Source organism: Colletotrichum abscissum (assembly GCF_030869225.1).
Source record: "Colletotrichum abscissum strain IMI 504890 chromosome Unknown Scaffold_1.1, whole genome shotgun sequence".
Lineage (NCBI taxonomy): Eukaryota > Fungi > Ascomycota > Sordariomycetes > Glomerellales > Glomerellaceae > Colletotrichum > Colletotrichum abscissum.
Genome location: NW_026849987.1, coordinates 2,018,660 through 2,043,297, shown reverse-complemented (window position 1 = coordinate 2,043,297; position 24,638 = coordinate 2,018,660). Strand labels below are relative to the sequence as shown.

Genomic DNA, 24,638 nt, shown 5'->3' with positions numbered 1-24,638 from the left:
GAGACGATCTAGGGATGAACTGTGGATATCTGTTGCAACAGTCAGTCGCTAATAGTATCCCATTGCAGTCCTGATTACCTTTCGACTAATTCACTCTGGATTTCAGGGAGAATAGTTGTGAAAGATAGGTTGAGCGGACTTTTACCCGCGTACAACTAAGTGACGATCCTTCGTCTCATCTTTGTCTCAACCCCAGATCTGGGGAAGATTCTCCCGGTGCTTCGAGAACACGTCACGAGCTATATGATGCGTTTCGATAATCTTCAAGGTACCGTCAGACAAGATCCTATGGATCGCGTGGGTGTTTCAGGAAGATCTTTGAACCTCTGATCGACTTTGACTTGCTGGTTTGAACGGTAATCAATGATCAGCAGTGTTTCAACCCAATGAGCTGGAATTGGTATGCGAATGCCAAGGCCTCAATCCTGGTCAAGGTCATACGAAGCTCGGTGTTCCCGTCTTCTAGAACGAGTGATGAGCTAGACGGCCGGTTACACAAGCAACGTCGGTGCAAAGATACACTGATTCGCATGATGTGGTATACAATAGGTTGCTTGCTCTTATCCTTTTTTGGTGAGTGAAATCTTTTCTAAGCCGTCATTCAGGCTTCTACAGCTCCCTATTCTTGGGTTACCATTCGACACTGCTTTTGAACAAATCTCTTAGGTCATGTGTCTCGAAGGACTCCCAATTATCCGTTGCTACGATGACATATGGTCTCAGTTGAAATGAATCCAGTCTCCACGAGAATAGGGAAATTGCTGGATTACACGATAGCCCAATCACCTTTGTCATGCGGCAGACTTGAGTTCTGCCTGTCCCAAAGAAGAGATGGCAGCTGGCTTACTAGTGTGAGGTGCGTCCATGACTCCGAGTCTTCTCGGCATTAATTAGGTCTTAGATATGACCGAGGGTGTTGTTTCCGGAACGTAGCTGAAGTTCAGTTCAACGGGAATGAACAGCTCGAATAGCAGGTTCTAGGACATTAATCTGACCATGTGATATCATCAGTCGCGGGAACGACAGTGTTTACCTGGATATCAATATCTTCCTGTTTGCCTAGGTATCAATATCTCAAATCTACAGGCTATTTGAAAACCCCCAAAAGAATGATGGGAAAGGAAGGAGACGGAACACTCACGTGAGAACTCACGCTCCTGCCCAAATTCGAACAGCGTGCCCCTCAGTCAACTCGAACTCTGACTTCATTGGAGTATTTGTTTATTTGACCACTCGATCACCTCGCACATAGCTTGACCTGACCTCGACGACCTAGACGGGCGCTGCTGTGCTGGTGACAGGAATGGGATCAGAGGGGTGTAAATAGGTACCGTAGGAGTGCCTAAGTACCAGGTGGAGGGAAGATCAGGAGTCCGCTGACTTGGGTTCAACTTTCAGGGGGAAGGAGGGACGCCAAGGTAGGAAGGAGCGATGAAGCTAAGGCGCTTGCCTACCTTACTGCCAATGATTCATATTAAGGTACTTAGTACTGTATCTGTCTTTAGAGATATCTTCTCCATGTCTACGTACGGTCTATTCGCTTCAAAACCACTCTTCAACATCCCGCCTCATCAAAACCTCACCCCCAGCAAGCGTTCCCCCAGCCAAAGGCACCTTCAAAATGCCAGCTCCCACCAGATCCTGTGCCAACCGCACAATCAACCCATCACACCCCCTCGCCGCCATGACATCCACAGTAACAGGCAACATCTCCGTCACGTTCGTCACGGAACTCACGCTACCGACCTCTCCCAGGGGGAAGACATGGTCCGGCGCTCCGCTGAAGACGCTCAGCCGACCGTTGGAAAAGCCAAGCGGCGGGGTGGGCGTCGTGGTCGTCGGATAGCGGTTTCGTAGGGAGGCGCGGCCGGAGGAACCTACGTAGATGAGGAGGGACGAGGAGCATGTCGACGTCGATGTGGAGGTGTTGAGGGCGGGGGTAGAGGGAGGCAGGATCTCGGTGTTGAACCAGTTCATGAAGAGCGTCTTGTTGGCTCTTGCGTCGTCAAGGGCGCTGGCGGGTTGTTTATCACCCCAACCCCAGCGTGCGAGGGGGACGGGGTTGACGAAGGGGAGGCGGCCATTGTGCGCGGCTATCAAATTCGATGTTAGTTCGTGTGTGAGTGTTTCCCAGCTGACAAGTGGCAGAGCAACAGGGCCTTTTTCTTTTCGAAGACGAGAAAAGCAAAGGTACGAGGGAAAAAAAAACACAGAGATAAGCTTACCGGCATAATCAGCATAAAACGGATCACGCACAAGCGGCGTCTGCTCCTTGGTGATGAGCGTGGCATACGTCAACCCCAGGACATCATCCAGCGTCTGATTCCGCACACCCACAGGACCAGTCTCAGCCCAAGCAGACGTCAAATTCAGCGCCGTCGCCTTGGCGCCCAAGAACGCACCCAGGTCCTCCGCAAACTTGTTCAGCATCTGCGCGGCGGCTCCATCGTCGGTGGGGAAGTCAACCGTATACACCGTCTTGGGGTACGTTACCCCCGCCGCGGTCTCAACCAGCGATGTATAGTTCGCCCCGTACAGCACCTTATTGGCCTCATCCCAAATGTACGGATCCCGCGTCAAGAAGCCGGCGGTGTCGAGGGTAGGTGACAGCGGCATCACACCATCCAACCCGACGAGCCCATGTGAGGGCCGGTTCCCGAACAGACCCTGCACCGCAGACGGTCCGCGGATCGAGCCGCCCGTGTCGCTGCCGACAGCAATATCCAGCCACTCATATGAACCTATCGAGGCTCCGGCGCCCGAGGACGAGGAAGATGGGTCATTGTAGCCGTCGCCGCGCGGGTTGAAGGGGGAGTGGTAATCCACCCAATCCGCCGTCGCCGTCTCGCCGTTGGCAAACTGCGAGGGTTTCTGGTATCCCACCACCACGGCGCCCGCGTCGAGCAAAGCTTGGATTGAGGGTGCGGTGGAGGTCGCGGGCGGGTAGAATGCGTACCAGGCTCTGTTGCCGTTGGACTTTTTCACGCCCGCGAGGTCGTAAATGTCTTTTACGCCTACGCGGACGCCGGCGAGGGGCTTCTCGGGGGACCGGGCGGAGAAGGAGTAGAGGCGGGAGGGGACGCCGATTGTGAGGGATGCGGAGGCGGGCACCTGGGCGGAGAGGGTCTGGAAGGTGGTATCGGGCTTCTGGAGGAGGGACTCGGAGAAGGCGCCTGCGTAGTCTGGGTACAGACGGTAGGCTTGGTGGAGGGCGCCAGTGATTGTGTCGAGGAAGTATGGGCCCGAGGGGATATTACTGCCGGCGGTGCCGATCAAAGGCGCGACGATGGACTGGGTCTTATTTGTGCCGTCATAGCTTTCTTTTGTGAGGCACGGCGTGTCGAGGCCGGCGACAAAGATTGCGCCGAGGAAGGCGGGTTGCCAGACGTCGTCTTGGGAGGTCCAGTTCGCGAAGAGGGAGGGGAGGGAGGATTTGGGGAGGGGTTCGGCGACGACTGTGACGGGGGTGAAGCCAAAGGCGCGGGGGAGGGATTTGATGTTGAAGGAGGAGGAGTTTGAGGGGTTTCCCTGGGAGAAGGGAGAGACGAAGTAGTAGACGTCGTTGAGGAGTAGGGATGCGCCGGTGGAGGTGAGGTCGGCGGCGGCGGCGCCGACGAGGGCGAAGAGTGTGAATGCCTTCATCGCGGGAAGTGACAGGTCTCAGTCCTTGCGCCGAGTACCTGGCGTGGGCAGCAAGACTGCTGGACACCTTGGATGCGACATCTCTCTTATATGAGGAATGCGTATATCCGGACTTGGGTTAGAACATCCAATCAAGATGACCAATTCCTGGTATCTGAACGATAGGTAAGGTACGGTAGGTGGAGAGATGGGATTTCCTTTTCCCTGCCCGGGTTTATCTCTGCAGTTTACCTATTGGTGTCTTTTCCCATATCGTAACTGGCTTAGCTAGGTCCAAATTGTTCAGGATCAGGACCATGGCAAGAAAGCAATAATAGCTGTCATCTTACCAGGCTTATCTGATTCGGTCGTCCAGGCCTCGGGGGTTGCGGTTGCTTATCATGGGGAGGACTCCACGAAAGGGACCATGCATGCGAGTCCGCATCGCTAGCTTGCAGAGTCTGAGAGCCGGAACCGGTTTAACGGGCTGGGGTATCTTGTCCTTGTCATCATCGCTTTAGTCCCCCCCGCCGAGATGGGGTTCAGAGCAAATCGGCATACAAAGTAGAATTAGCAAAGTCCATTTGATTATCGAGTCGTTATCCGTTATCGCGGGAATGAGTGTTTCAGGCTCGTATTGACGTTCATCAAAGTCCCGGCCGATGTCGGTAGTTGGATTTCGGTTCCCCGGTGGCCGGGAGTTGTCACCGGTGGGCCGTTACCAACCCCTCCAACCAGAGTACATACATGTTCTTGGCCAGGTGCAACTGGCAGGCACATCACCACGGAAGAAATGAAGAACCTGATGATCAGCATACGTCACATTGAAACGAAGCAGCAGATCGAATCCCATCTCATCCAGAAACGTCATCATCTGGGGAAAGGGAACCCAACAGTGAGCTCAACGGGCGCAAGATTCCCGACACGACGGTCCCCCCGGCGTGTTTCCAGCGGGCCGGTAAACTCAGTCGGAGCCGATCCGACACTCAAAAGCATAGACGGTCTCCAATTGCGTTCAAACTTTGACAAGCTTATTCCAGTTCCCCGCGCTTGAATTGTTTCTCGAAAGATACAGTCCACGCTAGCTTCAGTCTAGGTTGAAGAAACAGCAGATAAGCCCAACTCTGCTGGATTAGGTTGTCATCAACGAACGAACCAAAGTGGATAAAGGCACCTGAAATTGGAGAATGGAGAATAGGCCAAGAATTTATGACGAGTTGGAGTCAGTCAAGCCTGTCCTTGGCCGACTAAACACCGCCAGAGGCTGCAGATTAGGTACATGTAATCTTCCTTCCCCCCTTCTCGTCTCCGATATCTCCAAGTCGTCTTCCCTGCGTTGGCTTTTTTGCACATGTAGTCTCCAATTGGAGGGGTCTGGTAGTTATCGCAAATGCCGATAGCGACACGGAAAGTACTCTGCAGCACCTTACCTCACTCCGAATGCGGGACTTTTTAATACGAGGAGGTCCCCACTGATGGAAGAAGTCATTGCTCTTCTGAACGAAAATAAGAGAAGATAAGAAACCGTCTTCATAAGGATGCGAGGAGAGAGTAACCCACTTGCTCACTTCCTAGTCTCCACTGTCAGGATAGTTCCTGTTGACAACCCCACGCATCCCGGTTGCCCGGTTGAACTGTGGCTGGCAACTTCACTCTCAATAGTCATGAGCAACTTCATGTTTGGCACCAATCCCGTCACCTTACAACGCACAATAATCATGCATTGGAAACTTGAAGTCGTATCGTCATTAAGTAGTCAAACTCATCAAACAACTCCCGCACAGCCACCCCCATCGGGGTTGTCAGTGTCGAGAAAGTGAGAAGAGTCGACAACTAGAGGTATCCTAGGATGTGCCCAGCCGAGCCATCAATGCTGTTGAAAAAAGTCATTCGTCAATGGTTTTGTCCCAGCTTGTCTGGAAATTTTTTGACCGTCCCGCGCTCTGCTATGCAAACCAAATTCCACGAAACCCGAAAAATGCCAACAACGTTGGCACGTCCATTTCTCCGAATCGACTCTCCACAAGTTGTCGTATGAGAAGGAGACACTAGCCTTGCCTGGTTATCCCTTGCCGAAATCGCCATCTCCCAGCCACACGTATTATGATATCGACAAAGGCGGGCCCAAACGTCCATCACGCAAGGTACAGACTCGAATCAAATGTCGTCCCAAGCAGTCTCACGACCAGCCCAGAGTCTCGAGTGTGTTGCGCGCATCGGATGCGCTCATGCCGCTGACACCTAGCGAGCGTACCTGGGTGCCCTTACGCAACCGCTGCACGCCCACGGCGACCTTCCAGGCCTCTTCTTCATCCAGGACAAACATGTAGCGCTTGCCCTCTTGGTCTCGGACTGTAGCGCGCAGCACGTGCAGGCTTTTTGTCTTCCACTCTCCAGTCTGTCCGGACGAAGATGCAATGTTAGTATCTTTGAATTTGGTGTCGCACAAGCCAAGACGACAACAACTCTTGCAAGCACGCAACATTTCGGTCAGGTAGGCATCGGCTTCGTCGCCCGTGAGCGTCTTGGTGGCTCCCCGGTCCGCCGTACGGGCTCGCTGATTCGCCATTTTTTGAAACAAACCCGAAGGATGGTTCGCGGAATTCATCGCAGGGGCAGAAGCAGCATTCGAATTCAAGCAGTGCGGGGGGCACCATACCTCGACCAGCTTTAGCGTCCAAGCCTTGACGTCCCACTCGCGCTGCGGGACGCCGCGGACGTCGTCGTCGATGAAGAGACCTTCGGTTGTGATTCGCAGGATGAGCCCATCTGTCACTGTGCCAAACCCCGAAACGAGCTGGCTCGCAGGTGTCTTTGCGAACTGGTTCATGAACAGATAGACAGCCCTGATGACAATTTTGTCGGGATCCTTGGTCGTGTAAGGGCCGCGCATGCTAGGCGGCGGCGTTGTTCTTGTCGTGGTGGCCGACGGGGCCCACGATGACTCGGAGCCGACGGAAGACGCGGGTCGGTGTCTCGGCTTATCGTAGGGTCGATACGAGTATTGGTCTTCGTCGACAGTGCGTGCCGACGGTCGCGGCGGTTGTCTGGCCGTGTTCGAGGATGAAGCTGCGGAGGGCGCCGGCCTTGGAGGCGGCATAGAGCTAGCAGAGGGGGGAGGTCTCGGGGGAGCGGACGATGCGGACGGGGGAGGTCTCGGCGGCGTGGAAGCCGTCGTGGAGGGGGGAGCTGGGGGTCGGCCGTTGGGCCACATACTCGTCTTCTCGCCGGACGAGTAGGCGTAGCTACTTCCCTTGCGTGCCTTTTCGGCTTCTTCGGCCTCCTTGGCCTTGCGCGCAGCTTCCTCCTTGGCCTTGCGAGCTGCCTCCTCCTCGGCCAGCTTCTTGGCCTTTTCTGCTTCTTCTCGATCCTTCTTTGCCTTTTCTGCTTCCTCGCGCTCTCTCTTGGCTTTCCGAAAGGCTTCGAGTTGCGCCTCGACACGGGCTTTGCGGGCGGCGGCTTCGGCAGCCTCCTTCTTGCGGGCCTCCTCACGTGCCTTGTCCTCCTTCTCCTTGTTGGCCTTGAGCTCCCGCTCCTTTGCCTCCTTTGCTTCGCGTTCCCTGGCGGCTTTGGCTTCCTCTTCTGCCTTTTCTTTTTCGCGCTGTAGTTTCTCTCTTTCCTGACGTTCCTTTTCAAGTTTCTGTTTCAAGTCTTCCTTTTCGCGTATTTCTTGCTCCAATTTTTCTCGCCTTTCGCGGTCCTCTTGCTCCCTCCTCGCTCGTTCTCGAGCTTCTCTCTCTCGAAACTCCCTCAGCTTCCGTGCCGTCTCTGCTTTTCGGCGCTCTTCCTCTTCCTTTGCCTTGCGCTCCTGTTCGCGCTTCTTCGTCTCCTCCCGTGCCTTCTCCCAGGTGTTTGCTTTCGGCGGATCAGGTTTTGGTTTTGGTGGGGGAGGAGGATCTGGTTTCCGAGGTTCCGGCTCTGGCTCAGGTTCAGCTTCAGGTTCCTGAGGGGGTGGAGGCTGAGGTCGTTCTTGCCATTGAGACCTAGGACCGCCGTTTCCCGCGCCGTGATTGGGCGGCGGGCTGTTCGGGGGAGGGCTGTTATATTGATTGCCGTGAGGCGGAGGAGGCGGCGGCGGGCCAGCATTCGCGTAGTTGTTGTTGAAGTTTGCGCCTGAGCCATAGCCACCAGGGCCGGGACGGTAGCCACTCGAGCCGGTATTTGTAGATGCGCCCTGGTTCTGCGACTTGCCCCAAGCCCACGCTCCCACGCCGACGGCTATGACAAGCAGGGCCATACCCATATTTCCCATGCCTTGGTAGGTAAACCACCATGCCTTGAAAGCAGGCGCCATGCTCTGGAACATGACGACCATGACAAGGGCGCATGCGAAGCCAGCGGCGAAGCTAGGGCCGTTGGGGGCTAGAGAGGGCAAATATATGAATCCACCGCCCTTATCGCGCTGGGGAATGACGAATATATCATAATTGCCTGGGCCCAGGCCACTGCCAGGAGGCGGAGAGCCAGCAGTGGTTTTGGGTGCCTCGCCATGAGGCGGAGGCGGTGGAGGAGCGCTCATGCTGAGCGGGCCTCACCTCTTGGTGGAGAGTGGTGATTTTTGGCAGCGAATGCCGACTGAGGTGGTTGGAATAAGAGCCTTGAAGCTCTTTTGGAGACCTGAGGTCTCGGTAGCGGACAGTGAAGCAAGCAGAAGTCTAGTGGTATCTCAGGAGGTCCATTGACGGTCGTTATATCGTGAAGCGTCTGCACAGAAGCCATGAGCATTTCTTCTTCTTCTAGCAGCAGCAAAACTGTGTGCCATCTGATAGCTGGAAGGCAAGAAGTGGCAGTGTGATGACCAGCAGCAAGGCATAGAGTGGCGGAAAGAAAAGGGCAAAGCAGTTTGTAATAAAAGTACTCACAAGCAACAATGCAGAAAAACAAACTCCAGAAGCCAAGCAAGAAAAAGACGGGCAAAGACCAAGACGTCAAAGCGAGAGAGGGGTCGGATCGGGTCTCTTGAGAGGTATTTGTCGTCGATGCTTGGTGCCTGGGCCGAATGAATCGTGGTCTTCCCGCTCCGGCCTTGCGCTTTTTTGCAGGTGGCGGGTGCTTGGTGGTCCAGATTGTGTCCGATCGCGGGGAAGCAGGCTGAGACAAGAAAATATTCTTGTTGTTCTGGAACTTGCCCTGCTGGTTAGTAAGGAAGTTCTAGAGGGAATAGAGCTGTCTGGTGACACGGCGCCGTTCCTGGTGGAGGACGGGTTTGGTGGTGGTGTTGAGGGAAAATATGACGGGGAAGGGGACGAGAAGGGGCCAGGAATTCTTTTGTGTTTACTTTGGGAATTTCTCATGGGCGACCGGGTGGAGAGGTAGCGGCGGATGGTGGTAGACTGGCGTTGGTGGTGGTGGTGGACTTTGGGGGAGCCAAAGTTGGGGGTGTTGTGTGACTGGGCGCTAGTGGCTGGCAGTACGTACCGACGTCCTTTCAGGTACCTCAAGACGCTGAAAGACACTGAGAGAACGAAAAGAGACCCTTCTGATCGCTCACAACAGACCCACTTATACACACACTGACCTCTCTTAAGCGAAGGAATGGTGACATTTTGACAGCTGCGAATTGAGCTGAAGGAAGGAAGGCACTTGGGCACTCAGACCCGGTACCGAATGGCAGGTGCTGCCGCCAGCTGCACAACTTACTACGTACTGATATTGTAGGTGTCTTGTGTCTCAGAACAACTCACTTTAACCTCCATTCCAACCCCATCTCCTTGTGCCTTATGTTTCTCTGCTTTCAGTTCGCTAGCTTCGAACTTTTTGTTCTTTACCCGTTGCACCTGCATGTGGCCGCCTGGGGTAATGTCCTTGGCCGGACTGGAATGCCAACTGAGCGTTCGTCGGGAAAAGACTGTCATCCTAGCTTCCACCTCATACCTGAGAGGATGTTCCTTGCAACCGACGGGACCCTGAAAAAAATAAGACAAAAAATCCAAACCACTGGATGACCAGGCTCCAGCCACCGCTCCCAGCAGACAGCGCGATACCTAGGCGTTTGCTTCCCTTACGAATAAACATCCAGATGCTTCCACCTGTTCACTACGCCTGGAGGATGACCTCTCGCTATCCTCCTCCGATCATCAATACTGCAAAGGAAGGACATTAGCCAACGAAAGGACGGCGAACGAACTTTGTCCACTCGTCGCCAACAGATCATCATAACAAATCACCGTTGCCGAGCCCACCAAGACCCTCTTCGCCCAGCTCTATCGAGCAAACCGCCTCCGATTCAGACCCTCCTCCCCTCTTCTAACGGTCCAATCTTAAGACTTCACTCAATCTCCTGCCTGTGACAGGCTATCAACCGAGTCGCATGCGGTCTGTCTGAGCGGTCAATCATTGGGAATCACTCGGAATCACAGAGAAAAAGCTCCACCTGGGACGCCATGGCAGCGAATCGCGGGTCTTGAGGCTATTTCCCCCGGTAATAGGCGGCAGGCCCTCAGCGCCAGTACATCCACTTTGGACATATACAGTAGGAGGGCGGTGCGGGAGAGGAGCAGGAGGGGGAAAAGAGGAGAGCCACCGTCGACGGAGTCCACACGACCTCCGCCGGTCCCGTACGGAGGGAGTATCGTCGCAATCACCTCGACTTTGATCATCTTGCTCTCGCGCCCAGCTCACTGGGTTTCCCTTGGGTCGATTAGGTTCAATACTCGATGGGCTCGAATACGACGGCTGATCGGGCGAACACTGCGATTGCGACTGCAACATTGCAATAAGCCAGGCTGGGCAAGCAGGGCACCGTTGGGCGCCAATTGTGACAATGCGGCGTCATCTCATCTCAACGGTCGTTGTGGTGGAGCAGGGTGGTGCTTCTGTCTCGACTCTTCTCCCTCTTTGTCGTTTTTTTTTTCTTTCACACCTTTTTTAAACTTTCCCCCTCTTGGAAACGGTTCCTCGCCGTCGTTGCCCAGCAACCGCGGGAAGTCCCTTGCACCGTCGGGTGTACGGTGTGCCTCATCCCGGCGCTCGGGTGACGTACCAAATGTCACCAAGTGGGCGTGGCCACAACGTGCCACCGTGCCACACTAAACGTCTTTCTGCCGGCCAGCAACCGCTGACTTTACGGATACAGATACTTCGACACAACATCCAGGCAGCCAAAGGTTGAGTCGAGAGACGCAAAAAAAACAGCCAAACTGACGATGGCTTCACTTTGCGCATGCATACACCAAAATTATATCGGCCCTCCCTAGTCTCCAGTCTTCGCCCAATGACCACGTGCTTCACATTTCTTTTCCCGCGACGAGGCGAAAAAGGGAGAAATCAGGGCGATGTGACGGCAACTGCATGCAACCAACCCGCCACTCGATAACGGCAGGGGGTCCCCGTCCGTAAGCAACCGCCGTCTGCATGTGCATGAGGAACGGTCCGGCGCGAGAGAAACACAGCACCGTCGCGTCCCCTACTGCATCTCCCGACTCCCGAGATCTCCTAGAGCTGATTGTCTTGGGATAACATGGCTGCTGCGGTAAGGCTGGCGATATAGGTCAGCATCCGAGGCAGCCTCTGGTACATCATAATGTCTTGGCATAATCGGGATTCTACGTGCAAGCGTGAGGGTATCAACTATGGCCAAGAACCCCCCTCTTACAACCTGTTGGCCGAGCTCTTTGACATCAATCTGTTTATGCTCACCAATGCAACATGGACGGCCTCCTTCTAGCGCCAGAATTTGATAGAAGATCCATTGAGCCTGGAGGAAAAGGCGTTACATAATTGGCCTACGGCCTCAGAACGAGTGCCTTCAAGGGCGCGTACTTGGCCATGCGGGTGACTGGCCCATCGAAGCTTACCAGACAAGCTCAATCTTGTCTGCCTTGTTAGGGTGACTTTGCACGAGTAAAGAATTCGCCTCAAAAGGCTCGATCAGGCGCAAGATATCCAGTCTCTTGGCTTTGTAAACAATGATACAACCCGGGCCACACAGCCTCGTCGGTACCCTCACACCGGTGGTGAGTACGTATTTGGAACACCGCTGTAGGAATTCAACGGTAAGACCCAGTGAGTTGGCCATTCTACTACTGTACATGGGTGTATGGCAACGCCAATGCCAGCATGATCTACGCTTTGCTCCGGCAGAAAACCATGTTCTGATCTGCATGTGTGGACAATGTAATCATGAATGAGTAAAACATCAATCTGGATACAACTTAAAACTCCTAGGCTAGAACTGCCATGAGGTAAGACACACTGGTATTTCCAATCTCAACTCGGGAAAAACAAACAAAAGAGACCCAAACTCGGAGAAATGATCAGAGAAGAAAATGAGTTGAAATCGCTATTGTTGCAAAGTATGTAAAATGTCGAGAGAAAAAAGAAGAAGCCCCCTTCGTACTCGCGTACGTGAAACGTCGTTGTACTGTCCAGGCAAGAAAAACCACCCCTCACACCGAACGAAGGGTATGGCGGGATGAATCTCATCGACGAGCCCGCGCGACCAACAAGACGGACCCAAACTCCAGGCACCACGCAAAAGAATCCAACACCCGCCCGCCGACCCAAAGAAACCACACCACGACACCGAGGACAGTAACCACGGACCGAGCAGCGAGACCACCCGCGACAACCAACGGCGGTGCTGCTGTAGGCCGAGGCACCGTACCCGTCACAATCACCGTCCCTACTTCCTCAACCCCCTCCTCTGACAGCGACCCGCGTCAAAACTTCTTGATACGCTTCTTGGCGACATCAATCTTGCCCCCGACCCGGTCGGCGTCCTCGTTCAGCCGGTCCAGCATCTTGGTCTGCTCCGTCACCTCCTCGTTGATCTGCAGCCCAATTTCTTTTTGCCGCCGCACAATCGCCGCCAGGGTATTCACCTGCTCATCCTGCTCGCTCATCATCTGCCGCTGCAGCTGCACGACCCCGTTGTTGTCCAGCTCCCGCGTCCGCTCCGTCTCCGGCAGCGGGGCGCCCAGGACCCGTCCGCCCGTCCTCGCCCCACCGCCGCCGCCGCTTCTGCCGAGTAATGCAGCCTTGTCGCCCGCCGAGGCCCACCCTTCCCGTCCGCCGGGTCCGCCGCCACCGTTTCTGCTGCTTCCCTGCGCCATGCTGTTGCTGAGTTTGTCGAGCCCTTCCCTTTCGACGCGAGCGGAGGATAGCAGGTCTCTCCTGCGCCGCAATTCGCCGTCCCCGAGCCGTCCGCCCTCCTGCATGGCCCTCAACCCGTCCGCGAGGGTGCTCACCAGCGTATTAGCCTTGACCAGCGCCTTCTTGGCAGCGGCCCCGGCCTCGGCGGCAGCAGAGGTGTTGTTACTATCCACGGCGCCGTCCCTTCTCGCGAGCTGATTCCGCGCGTTGTGGAGACAGCTCTTCATCTCACGGTGCAGATCGAGCCAGGTCGTCGGGTCGGCGGCGCCCGCGCGACCGCTGGTGATGAGGCCGTGGGCGCTGGCGGCCGAGTTGCCCGTGCTGCCGACGCCCGTGCTGGGGAGGTTGAGAAAGGTGCGCCAGGCCGAGGTGTCGCGCCAGCGGCGGTCGGGGGACTCTGCGATGGCGCGAAGGTAGGATTCGAGACCCTTTCGGCGTTGTTCTGTGAGGTCTGGGGAGGAGACTGTGGACTTGAACCAGGACTTGCCCGGGAGGGGGTTGGGGGGCGCGGCGCCGACGAGGGAGGTGAGGGTCTGGTGGAGGGTTGCAAAGTCGGAGTAGCGCTTTTGAACGACGAAGGATTTGAGGGGCAGGCGGAGGGTGATGTTGTAGAGGGTGTAGGGTTTCGATTCGCCGGTCGAGAGGATGGTTGAGGGGATGGAGATTTCGGCGGGAGGCGCCATTGTGTGTGAAGGGTGTGTGTTGTTGTGGTTTGTTCGAGGCGGGAAGTTGTGTAGAAAAGAGAGTTTTGTTTTTGAAGATTGGCGATGAGCGGGGGATAGGATTGTTTGTCGGGTTTGGACGAGGCGGGAGAAAGGCTCGGACGAGCCCGGTGGTCTGTATCGTAGCTCTAGTCGTCGATGGCAGGTTGTAGAGATGGAGAGAATCGATGCTCTGTTGTTCTTGTCGCTCCTCTGGAGGTCGTCGGTCGTTGGTTAGATAACGTTGAGGAAATGGGATGGCTCGCAAAACAACAAAAGACAGCCGTCGTACTGGTGAAGTATCTTTCCGTGTTTGGTGGTCGGAATGATGGCCTTGGTCAGTTGTTTGCGTCAGGTTCAAAAAAAGGTTTCGGGGCAATGTCTGAGGTTCTTGTCTCTCCTTTCGTTCAGTCGTCTGGAGGGAAGGAGACGGGAGTGAGAAAGAGAGAGCGGTCACCTCAGGTTTCCAGTCAATGTACTGGAACCAAGGTACCTTGCTGTCCCGGTACGCTTGTGCAGTACCTCAGCATGGGCCTGGATTGCTACTTCGAGGTCCCCTGTCAACTCCAGCTTCCCTAACACGGCAGCCTGCTTGGGCTTAGGTAGCACTTTTCGCACTGGAAGAGTCGGGTAAGTCGATGGTCGTGTGCCGCTAATTGCTCCAAAGTTGACGCCTGTGGCGCATTGCGTGGAACCACTAAAATTGGGCCCGCAGCAGGAATGACCGCATTTCTGGGACATGCTCAGCTGGGCACCTCGCTTTCTCAGGCACCTGGTCAATCAGGCCAGGAACTGGGCGCTGATGACAGTGAAACCGAAGTCCGATCTAATCAACATCTGGTCGATCAACATAAATGATCATCGATACTATTGTAGTGACTTGCACGGTAGTGTAATCTATTGATGGAAACGTCTCTTGGTAATCGATCAATGGACTTTTGTAGAAATCCAAGTTTGGAAGTAAATATGCAAAGTGCGCCGGCATTAAATACTCGAGCTCAACATGACGCTTCTGCCAAGTCATCTGCAGTAAACAATCTAACACAGCTCTCAGACTACAGACTCGACTTCCGCTCTGTGATGGGTGTGAAGTCGAGGTTTACCCTTCTATGATAAGAACCAGATCCTGCAGCACCAAACGTAAGATCGGAAGCACGCCAAAAGGAACCGAAAAGCCATAGTGGAATGTGGTCTTGGACGCTTGGCTCAAGCCCTCATACTCTCTTCGTGTCACCCACGAAAACTGACTCGAGGTTCTCAGACAAAACGTTCTGATTCTATCATGACTGCTCATGTGGGACGGGACTGCCGCAAGCTCTGATCGACTCCTGTCTCGACAGTCCGAGGGCCGCTCAGCCTCATCGCCAGTATACTGATTATTACGTGCCGTGGGGTATTTGTGCTAGCGCCAAACCCATGTGCTTTTACCTCCCAAATCCCCTGAACACAACCTCCCATCCAACAATACAGCCTCTCTTCCATCTGTGTCATCGTCGCCCTACCTCAAAGCCTCCCGATTTAGAAGGTCTCCTGGTCGTCGACAGCCTCGCCCTCAGCCGGGATCTCGAATCCCTCCTCCGTCGAGTACAGGATAGTCTGGATCTGCTTGACGAGGCCGTCCTCCTGCTTCTCAAGCTCAGGGTCCTCCTCCACGGCCTGCTGCACCAGGAGCTCGATATCGCGGAGCTTGCTGAAGTAAAAGTCACGCTCGCGCTCGAGGCCGACGACCGTCTCCTTGAGAGTGGCGTTCTCTTGCTGCAGGGCAGCTGTGCCGGGGCCTGCCGCCTTGGGAACGCGTGCACCGCCGAGGGGTGTGGTACCGCCCCGTCTGGCGGCAGCCGCACCGGTACCGGACGCGGCACGAGGAGCAGGGCCACCACCAGAGGGCACGGGGGCGCCCTTTCGCCGGGAGACGGCGTCGTACTCCTGATCGGGGAAGTTCAGGTCCCAGAACTTCTTGGTCCATTGCAGGAACTCGAGGTTGTCCTGCATCTTGCACTTGACCAACGCTTCGACGGGGATGGGCTTGTCGACCTGGTGCTTGTGGAAGCAGTCTGTTCAGGAAGTGTCTTGTCAGCCATGACTATTCGTTTCCGTGTATGATGGAATGGGGGTGGACGCAGAGGCGAGACGGCGTGGGAAGGCGCAAACTTACTCTGCAGCACCTTGAAGTTCTGAATGTATGCATATTCGCTGTTGACGTTGAACTTGACTCTAGACATGGGGATATCCATGAAGATGCTGTCAAACACCTGGCAGAGAGCTGCACTGCAGATTGAAACGAAACATTAGCAACCACCATCATCAAAATCATCATTGGGTCCCACAATAAACACATGGCGGGGGAGGGGTATCCGATCAGCAACGTACCCGGTACCGCATTGCTCGACCTTTGTGATGTTGAGAGAGAGAAGCTGGTTCAGCCACTGGATGAGTTCTTGTCTGGAAATCCATGCCGTGTCAGCCAACAGTTGCGAGGCGCAAACGTCCAAGATGCTGCCGGGTGTAGCACCGCGATGGAAGGGGATGGAAGCTTTGCCCACCTGGATTCGCCCATTTTGTATGTGTGTGTTTGCCTCTGCGGCCGGAACTATGTTGACAATCGGGAAAACGCGCTCGGGATGGATGTCAAAAGGAAATTCGTAAGGACGCTCGAGAGAAGCAGAGACGCGGTTGGTAGTAGTGGGTGTTGGTGGTCGAAGAAGTCGAGAAGGAGACGTGTGGAAAGTAGTAAGGTGCCGAGATTGGTTAGGACCAAAAATGACAAGTTGTAGAGCAACAGGGCAGAAATTAAATCTCGTTGCTTTGTCGGCGCCCGGCGTGAAGGCTGCCAAAATTGTTGCCAATAAAATGGTCGCCCAATCAACCATGGTGGGGTCTATCGGGAGTTGCCCCTGCCCCTAAAATCTGATGACAAACACCGTCACGTGCATGAGTCCCGTCAAGATCAGTACGTATCTTTTTCTTTCGTTTCTTCCTTCTGATGAACGAACGGTCCAAGGCCCACTCTATCCCAATAGTCTCGCGTCTGACCGCCCATGACAGGGGGGTGGTCTCTGAAGACGGCAGAAAAAGTTTAGCTCCACCGTCCGTCCAGAAAAATTTCTGGCTCTGGGAACTGCTGGAGTGTGAGAACAGGCGTGTGTGTGAAAGCTTGACGATACCCCGCGGTCCCGACAACTGTCTTTCTCAACCACCATTCCACCACTCAACATGGCGCCTTCTCACAAGCGCAAGCAGATCGACGACGACTTCGTCCACACAATCTCCGACAATGACGAGGAAATTGTCGAGGAGGAGACCGCGGCACCGCCGCCCAAAAAGAAGGTGAAGGCCACCAAGAAGTCGAAAAAGGCCGCCAGAGAAGAGTCGCCAGAGAACGAAGTCGCCGAGGGTATCTGGGGCCAGAAAGACGAAGACGATGGTGCTATGGATTCGGATTTTGAATTTGCGCAAGACAATGCCATCGAATTCGGCGACGCAGAACTCGAGGGTTGGGGCTTCGAGGGCGCAAAGAAGTCCATGAACAGCAATGCTGCCGCGGGTGTTGACCTGGATGAAATCATTCGCAGAAGACGGGCAAAGAAGGGTGGCGAGGACAAGCCGAAGGAGGATAAAGAGGAGGTTGCGACAGACGCCGAGGTGGATAACGACATGGACGTAGATATCGACCTCGACGACGACGAAGATGGAGTTCTGGCTGACGATGCCTTTGGCATGGGTGTGGATCCTGGTGCCGAGGATTCTGATGCCGAAAAAGAAGACTCTGGCGCAGAGGATGCAGAAGACGACGACGATGCAGCATCCGACAACGATTCCGTTGCGACACCCGTGGATCATCCCGACGACCGCGGATCAGATGACGAAGAGGAGGAAGACGCAGAGGAACAAGCGAAGCGTGACGCTTTCTTCGCCCCCGAGGAGCCTGCAAAGCCCGGCAAGAAGGATACGGCATCATCATTCCAGGCCATGTCTCTTTCGCGTCCTCTTCTGAGAGGTCTGGCCGCTGTCGGCTTCTCCAAGCCTACGCCCATTCAAGCCAAGACTGTGCCCATTGCCTTGATGGGCAAGGACGTTGTCGGTGGTGCGGTAACTGGTTCAGGAAAGACGGCCGCCTTTGTGGTCCCCATTCTCGAGCGTCTCCTGTACAGGCCCAAGAAGGTGCCGACGAGCCGTGTCGTCATCCTCACTCCTACCCGTGAACTGGCTATCCAGTGTCACGCTGTTGCCACCAAGCTGGCCGCTTACACCGATATCAAGTTCACTCTCGCTGTCGGTGGTCTGAGTCTCAAGGCTCAGGAGGTCGAGCTGAGACTGAGGCCAGACGTTATCATCGCCACGCCCGGTCGTTTCATTGACCACATGAGAAACTCTGCCAGCTTCAATGTCGATACCGTGGAGATTCTCGTGCTCGACGAAGCCGATCGCATGCTTGAGGATGGTTTCGCCGATGAGTTGAACGAGATCTTGACGACCCTGCCCAAGTCAAGACAGACGATGCTGTTCTCCGCCACCATGACATCTTCCGTCGACAGGCTGGTGCGAGTGGGCATGAACAAGCCCGCCAGAGTCATGGTGGACTCACAAAAGAACAAGACCGTCACTACCTTGGTGCAAGAGTTTGTACGCCTGAGGCCCGGTCGCGAGGAGAAGCGCATGGGCTACCTCGTGCACATCTGCAAGACAATGCACACCGAGCGTGTCATCATCTTCTTCCGCCAAAAGAAGGACGCTCACCGAGCAAGAATCATCTTTGGACTGTTTGGCTTGTCTTGCGCAGAGCTACACGGTAGCATGAACCAAGCTCAGGTGAGTTCTTACAATTGCTTCTTGATTGAATACAACTGCTGACCAAGTTTACAGAGAATTGCCAGTGTTGAAAACTTCCGCGACGGAAAGGTCAACTACCTTTTGGCGACGGATCTTGCGTCTCGTGGTCTCGATATCAAGGGCGTCGACACCGTCATCAACTACGAAGCACCCCAAAACATTGAGATTTACGTGCACAGAGTCGGTCGTACAGCTCGTGCCGGCCGCACCGGTGTGGCCATCACGCTGGCGGCAGAGCCGGACCGCAAGGTCGTCAAGGCGGCGGTCAAGGCCGGCAAGGCCAACGGCGCCAAGATCATGAGCCGCGTCATTGAGCCAACGGAGGCGGACAAGTGGCAGGACCAGGTGGACGAGATGGAGGACGAAATCGAGGAGATCATGGTCGAAGAGAAACAGGAGAAGCAGTTCCAGCAGGCCGAGATGCAGCTCAAGAAAGGCGAGAATATCATGCAGCACGAGGCCGAGATCAAGGCGCGGCCGAAGCGGACGTGGTTCGAGACGGAGGAGGACAAGAAGAAGGCCAAGATTGCGGGGCGGGAGGAGCTTAACGGACCGAAGAACGGCAAGAAGCCGAAGCTGAGCAACAAGGACAAGAAGAAGCTCGACGCCAAGGAGATGAGGAGCGAGGACAAGGTGTGGAAGAAGGGCCGGGCGGAGCGCGACGGCAAGGGCGCGGTGCTGAACCTGAAGAAGCAGCCCAAGAAGAAGAATGTGCCGGCCAAGGGGAGGACCAGGGCGAAGCTAGCGCGCCAGAAGCGGTGATTTTGAGGTGCTCTACGGTGTCCAAAAGTCTAGACTACAATACCATGTTACAATACCATTTCATTTCTTCACTATGGTCCATTGCCACTCGTTTGCTGAATTAAAGGGAGCTAGTAGAGTGTGAGTACGTTCTGCTTTTACGTACAACTACATAAACATGTAGGATGAAGTAGCAAGCCACCACTTAGGTACTCCGGACTGCAGATGAACCATGGAGTAAACAGTCTGTGCTTCTTGCTTTTGGGGGCCAAGCGACGTTGCAATTATCCCATGTCATCCCCGGCCGATCATCAAAGATGCACCTGCCATCACTACAAGGCTTAAGCTGTGTTAAGTATGTGCTAACAGTTTGTAAGCTAGCCGAAAATACCTTACACCGAGCGGCCCAGATGTCTGCAGCTCGAGGTGCGGATGACGTAATGCCCGTCTCGCTCCGGAGCACGTCCCCCGGGCCCTCAGCTGCCGTCAGCTCGGCGACAGAAGAGGAGCCTTGGAAGGCTAGAGCTGGCTGGCTGGCTGGCTGGCCGCTGGAGCCCTGGAGATGCATGTGGGATGCCTTAGCTCAGAGGAGAGAGCTTGCTTCCTTGCTTGCACCTTGCTTATTTCCGCATAAATCGCTTTCTAACACTTTGTCGCATCTGCCCCTCGAGCCCCAGCCAAATCTGCACGGCACCGCGGCACCTACGCCTACCTTAACGCAACTTAGCTTGAGTTTCTGAGACCTCGCCCTCCCGCAACGTCACGAGTTCAACTTCTTCCCTTACCTCGCCGCGTGCTCCCGCTCCTCTCCACCACGAACCAGTTCGCACCAAGTTCCAAAACCATCCAGAGCCGCCCGAGATCATGTGCTTCCATCACTGTCTGCCGTCCCTTCATCAGCTGTAGAGCGTGGGGGTCAGAAGACGCTGTCGGCTGCCAGCCTCGTAACATCGTGCACTCATCGCCTTACCTCATTCGCCTCGGCTTCTCCAACGACCTTGGTCAAACCTCTTGCCTAGCTCGAGCTTTCATCCTTCCATAATACTCCAAAACCTAGGGTCGGTTCCACGTACTCCTGCTATTGTCTTTGGACCTCTTGTCCAAGGCACAAACTACGAACAAGCTGGCTCCTTTCGGGCGATTTGGTCCGCCGCGTCCGCATCCTCATAACCGCACGAGTCTCCTTCGATATCTTTTCCCACGAAGCGTACGAGACCGATACCGCGAGCGCGTTCTCAACTTTCGTCTTGATACCCTCCCGCAGCTTAAACACCGATTCCAGTCTAGCATTTACCGATACATCCTTGAACGTCAGCGCAAGCGAAACGAGAAGTCGAGACTCGTCGACGTCTTTGCGCGGCACAGTCGCCGGCTGCTCCTAGGTCCGCCCTCGGTCAGGCCGAAGCGGCATGCGAGGGATCGAGGAGGCACTATAAGCAAGAAAATGCCCACCTTCTCAGACTACACGACGACCTACGGCGGAGGCGGGGGCGGAGGCGCAGGAGGCGCCAGTAATGGCTATGGATATGGCTCGGCAGAGGATCCGCCCACCCCAGGCGAGAGAGGGTTTCGGCGGAAGTGGCTGGCTGCGAAGGCAGGGAGCATGTACCGGGCCGCTGCGGTAGGAGTCAACGAGATCAGGGAAGGCTATGCGCAGACGCGGGCAAGGCCTTTGGAGCCGGGTGAGGGTATGCCGAGGACCACGATTCCGGGATCGTTCCCTGACGTCGCCATCACTGTTCAGGGAGACGATCAGATGGTCATCTTCCCATCGTACGCAAAGCGGCATGTCAAGCAAGATTGGACGGCGGCATATCAGCAGCACGCCGAAGAAGAGCCTGGCAGCGCTAGGGACCAAGAGTTTTGGAGGAAAGAGTGGGAGCGTAATGAAGACGAGAAAGCCATCGTAGATATCGACGTGAGGGGATGGGTGTACTCTCCTCATAAAGGGCCAATCACTCGGCGCAACCGCATTCTCATCGGCCTCGCACGCCAGCTCAGCGGCATCCCAGCCCCCAGACAGGATGCGCCTGCGCCCGATAACCTCTCTGCGTTACATCAATCACACGAGGAACGGCGAGAGCAGGAAAAGATTGCGAAAGAAGCAGCAGAAATCGAGAAGAGAGGCCAAGAAGAACGGCGTGTGGCGTATCAAGGTGGTTTTAGCGAAGCGCCAAAGGAAGGCTCCGACGACGATGCGAATAGTATATACCGAGCGAGATCCAGGTCACGAAGCGGCACGCACACGCCGATGACAGCTCCCGGGTCTCCCAAATTGGCACCGACTAGGACAAACACTACGGGCAATGATTTGACAGATGCCGAGCTGTCTGTTGCGAATGCCAACCTCATGGCTAGGATAGCACCGTTCATGACTACACCTCTAGTCCAGCTGCCCATCACTGTCTTCTTCTACAACGACGAGAAATCGGCGTCACGGACTGTGCAGACTAACGACGCGGGCCACTTCATCCTCCGCGCCGCTTTGGAATTTGTCCCTACGCACGTCCGCGTCCTCGCTAACGAGGACTTGTCGGCGACCCAGGAAGTCAAGATCATCGAACCGAAGGGTGTCAGCTTGATCAGTGACATTGACGACACGATTAAGCGCTCCAACATTTCGGGTGGCGCAAAGGAGATCTTCCGCAATACTTTTGTCCGCGAGCTCAAGGACTTGACGGTGGAAGGTGTTCGGGAATGGTACAACGAGTTACACTCAATGGGGGTCAGCATGCACTACTGTTCGAACAGCCCCTGGCAACTGTTCCCGGTGCTGGCCAGTTACTTCATGATAGCCGGCTTGCCGCCTGGATCGCTTCATCTGAAGCAATACAGTGGCATGCTTCAGGGTATCTTTGAGCCAGTTGCGGAGAGGAAGAAGAGTACCCTAACCAGGCTCATGCACGACTTCCCCGAACGCAGGTTTCTCCTAGTTGGTGACAGCGGAGAGGCAGATCTGGAAGTCTACACAGAACTAGTGGAAGCCCACCCAGGACGCATCATCGCCATCTTTATCCGCGATGTTACAACACCGGAGCAAGCCGGGTACTTTGATACATCTTTCGAGAGCAGCAGCGCACGTCAGAGGGGCTCAATATCAAAGGCCACGGACCACAGTGATGCTCCAACAAATCGTCCGGGGCTTCCTCCACGCGGCGAGGCAAAGACGGTCGGGCCTGTCATGGGCGATCTGATCGACTTTTCCGACGAACCTGAAGAGACCACGCTGAACGACGCCGCTGCCCTGGCCCAGATCCAGGCCAGACCGAAGCCGCATTCAAGCACCACCGATACCGCCATTAGCCGAAAGCCCCCTCCACCACGACCTAACAAGCCTGCTGCGCTGCGCGGCGCTCCGTCTGATACCAATGTGCCCACAATCAAGGTCAACAGCATGGGTGCTACGCCTCCCCCGATGCCGAGCGGTCGCAAGCCGTCTACGGACCGGAGCAATCCTCATCCTCTATCGCAAATGCACAATTCATCGCAGCAGACAATCGGAAGTAACAGGAGCCTACCGAGCACGGCCAAGATACCAGCCTCTACGTCACAAAACGGCACGAGTAAGACAAGCAAAGTTGCACCGGCGCCTCCACCGCCTCGGCGTGTGGGGACCGCCTCCAGCTCCCGTAGTCTGAGCCCTCGGAGCCTCGACAGCCGGCGGAGACTATCGGCCAACGGCGACGTCGACTTCGAAGCGCTGCCACCGCCCTCCGCGGGTTCCCGGCCACAGCAGGTTCAGCCGCCGCCATTTGTGAGGGCGCAGACGGCCAGTCTTAGGTCCGGATCCACATCTCCGACGTACGGCAGTCCAAACCTGGGGCCGACGGCAGCAGCACCAAATAGGAAGCACGAGCTGTGGATGCGTCGGCTGCAGCGGGCCCAGGAGATTTTGGAGTCGCACGGTGTGGCGCTGTATACCTGGCGAAGGGGCGACGATGTAGTGGCCGAAGCTGTGGGGATGGTGAAAGAAGAGCTGAAGAGGGTTGGTCTCAACGGGGAGAAGGATGCGAAGACGGAAGGGAAGAGGTTTGAGAGGCAGATTAGGAGGGAGCAGTCGCAGCAACAGCAGCATCAGCAACAACGGCCTCAACAGCAGAGCGGGTATCAGCAAGGGTCATATCAACAAAGGAGGTGATCTTTAGAGATTCCGCGGACGGCATCGGAATAACTAGAAGAGGAGGCGTGATTGGGGGAAAGTGGCAAGCCGAAAGGATGGGGAATGGGGAAACGGAATAATAAAGGCGCTGGGAGGGTGGTTGATTCAAGTAAATAATTTTTGCAATCAAGTCTGAAATCCTTTCGAACCACGCGATGTCATGTTCCGAGGCGTTCGGCATGGTGATCAGCAGATTCATGCCCGTAGTCCTTCTAAGCATGATGATGGGCAAGGATGTAAGGGAGGCACGGACTGGCGAGAAGACTGTTAATGGGAGGTGTCAAGAGGAACGCATGGCATGTGTGGCACCGCCACATAATCCTCTTCTCACGAGGTTAATAAGAAGCGAACGCAAATAGTTCGGATACCTATGCCGAGCTATGGGAAGGATCATGCATAGGATAGAGAGAGGTGGGATGTGAGCCCACCAGAGGTAGTTTGAAGGATATTATGGTTGTGCTTCAGAGTTGCTGCACGTCCCCCTTCTTCTTTTCGAGGTAGATGACGGGACATAGTATTTATTACATCCCACGAGTCCCGGAGTCCGAGGCTGCCTTACTCAGCTGAGGTGACAGCAGGAATCCAGGCATGGCTGGTGAATGAGTTATCTTGAGCTGCTTTTCTTGGGGGTTTATCCCTGGGCTAGATGGGTAGTCTCGGACGCGATGGAGGTCCGTGTGGGATAGGAGTCTTGCATTAAGAAGATCAGATGTCGTTTAGATTGGGGACTACTGCCGGGACTTTGTGCCATGGTGTTGGGACTAATAGGGGCCGAGACTGATTGGTGGGTTTGGTATAAGCTTTTTTTGCGTTAATTGTCCACGACTTTCATCCCGTTCCTCTGGAACGGTACCTTGAAGAATAGAAGGCCTCTCTCTCACAGGCTTGTACATCTGCTCTGGAGTCCTGGACTGGGTCCTTACTTCTTCTATCTGACTTGTCAGAAGAAAGCTTAATGCGCACGGGTTTCAGACGACTGGGGTCGTCTACCTTACGTGAAGCGCGCCAACGTTCTTGGATAGATTTTCTATTCTTGCGAGGAACGTGCTTTCTTGGGGGATTGAAGCGCATTGTGATCGTTGCGCGCGGGTTCGGGTTCACGGGACAGTCGGGCGCCCAACCCAAAGATGTGTGTTGATTGAACTCTAAGTGAGAGACTCGGGAGGATAGGGATTCATTGGCATTGCGAATGGGTAGTTGAAAGACAAGAAACAAATAGTACTTTTTTGGATATAAAGATGATAGAGTTCGCCCGTCCTTTGGGCTTTTGAATTTGGTTCATCAGCAACAGCTTCCAAGAGCTTTCCCCAACAAGATCACAAAGAACTCTTTTTCGTTTCGTTTTACATCTTTTTGCTTGAACGACTGGGTCGTCTGATATGACAGCTGGTTCTATCAACATACCAAGAATATCCCATATAGTAGAGCCAAGACTCTTCATCAAGTTCATCCCAACCGTTTTATTGTCATAGCCAAGACGCTATCATCCACTT

At 55.0% G+C, this 24,638-nt stretch overlaps 7 protein-coding genes across 7 annotated transcripts; 2 read left to right on the top strand and 5 right to left on the bottom strand.

Moving 5' to 3' along the window:
- Positions 1–1,542: 1,542 nt before the first annotated feature.
- CABS01_00655 (uncharacterized protein) lies at positions 1,543–3,642 on the bottom strand (the record flags this gene model as incomplete). Its single annotated transcript, XM_060534036.1, has 2 exons — positions 1,543–2,093; positions 2,226–3,642. 2 exons carry the CDS (start codon positions 3,640–3,642, stop codon positions 1,543–1,545), a joined length of 1,968 nt encoding a protein of 655 aa, XP_060406550.1.
- Positions 3,643–5,800: 2,158 nt separating this feature from the next.
- On the bottom strand, positions 5,801–8,140 carry CABS01_00654 (uncharacterized protein; the record flags this gene model as incomplete). The annotated part of the gene is made up of 1 exon (XM_060534035.1): positions 5,801–8,140. One exon carries the CDS (start codon positions 8,138–8,140, stop codon positions 5,801–5,803), a length of 2,340 nt encoding a protein of 779 aa, XP_060406549.1.
- A 2,707-nt stretch (positions 8,141–10,847) lies between these two features.
- Positions 10,848–10,982, bottom strand: CABS01_00653 (uncharacterized protein; the record flags this gene model as incomplete). The annotated part of the gene is made up of 1 exon (XM_060534034.1): positions 10,848–10,982. One exon carries the CDS (start codon positions 10,980–10,982, stop codon positions 10,848–10,850), a length of 135 nt encoding a protein of 44 aa, XP_060406548.1.
- Positions 10,983–12,281: 1,299 nt separating this feature from the next.
- CABS01_00652 (PX domain-containing protein) lies at positions 12,282–13,397 on the bottom strand (the record flags this gene model as incomplete). Its single annotated transcript, XM_060534033.1, has 1 exon — positions 12,282–13,397. The coding sequence occupies one exon, from the start codon at positions 13,395–13,397 to the stop codon at positions 12,282–12,284; it is 1,116 nt and encodes a 371-aa protein (XP_060406547.1).
- Positions 13,398–14,933: 1,536 nt separating this feature from the next.
- Positions 14,934–16,285, bottom strand: CABS01_00651 (EB1-like domain-containing protein; the record flags this gene model as incomplete). Its single annotated transcript, XM_060534032.1, has 3 exons — positions 14,934–15,469; positions 15,571–15,683; positions 15,786–16,285. The coding sequence occupies 3 exons, from the start codon at positions 16,283–16,285 to the stop codon at positions 14,934–14,936; spliced, it is 1,149 nt and encodes a 382-aa protein (XP_060406546.1).
- Positions 16,286–16,628: 343 nt separating this feature from the next.
- On the top strand, positions 16,629–19,007 carry CABS01_00650 (DEAD/DEAH box helicase; the record flags this gene model as incomplete). The annotated part of the gene is made up of 2 exons (XM_060534031.1): positions 16,629–18,224; positions 18,279–19,007. The coding sequence occupies 2 exons, from the start codon at positions 16,629–16,631 to the stop codon at positions 19,005–19,007; spliced, it is 2,325 nt and encodes a 774-aa protein (XP_060406545.1).
- Positions 19,008–20,430: 1,423 nt separating this feature from the next.
- CABS01_00649 (uncharacterized protein) lies at positions 20,431–23,124 on the top strand (the record flags this gene model as incomplete). The annotated part of the gene is made up of 1 exon (XM_060534030.1): positions 20,431–23,124. The coding sequence occupies one exon, from the start codon at positions 20,431–20,433 to the stop codon at positions 23,122–23,124; it is 2,694 nt and encodes an 897-aa protein (XP_060406544.1).
- Between the last annotated feature and the right edge of the window lie 1,514 nt (positions 23,125–24,638).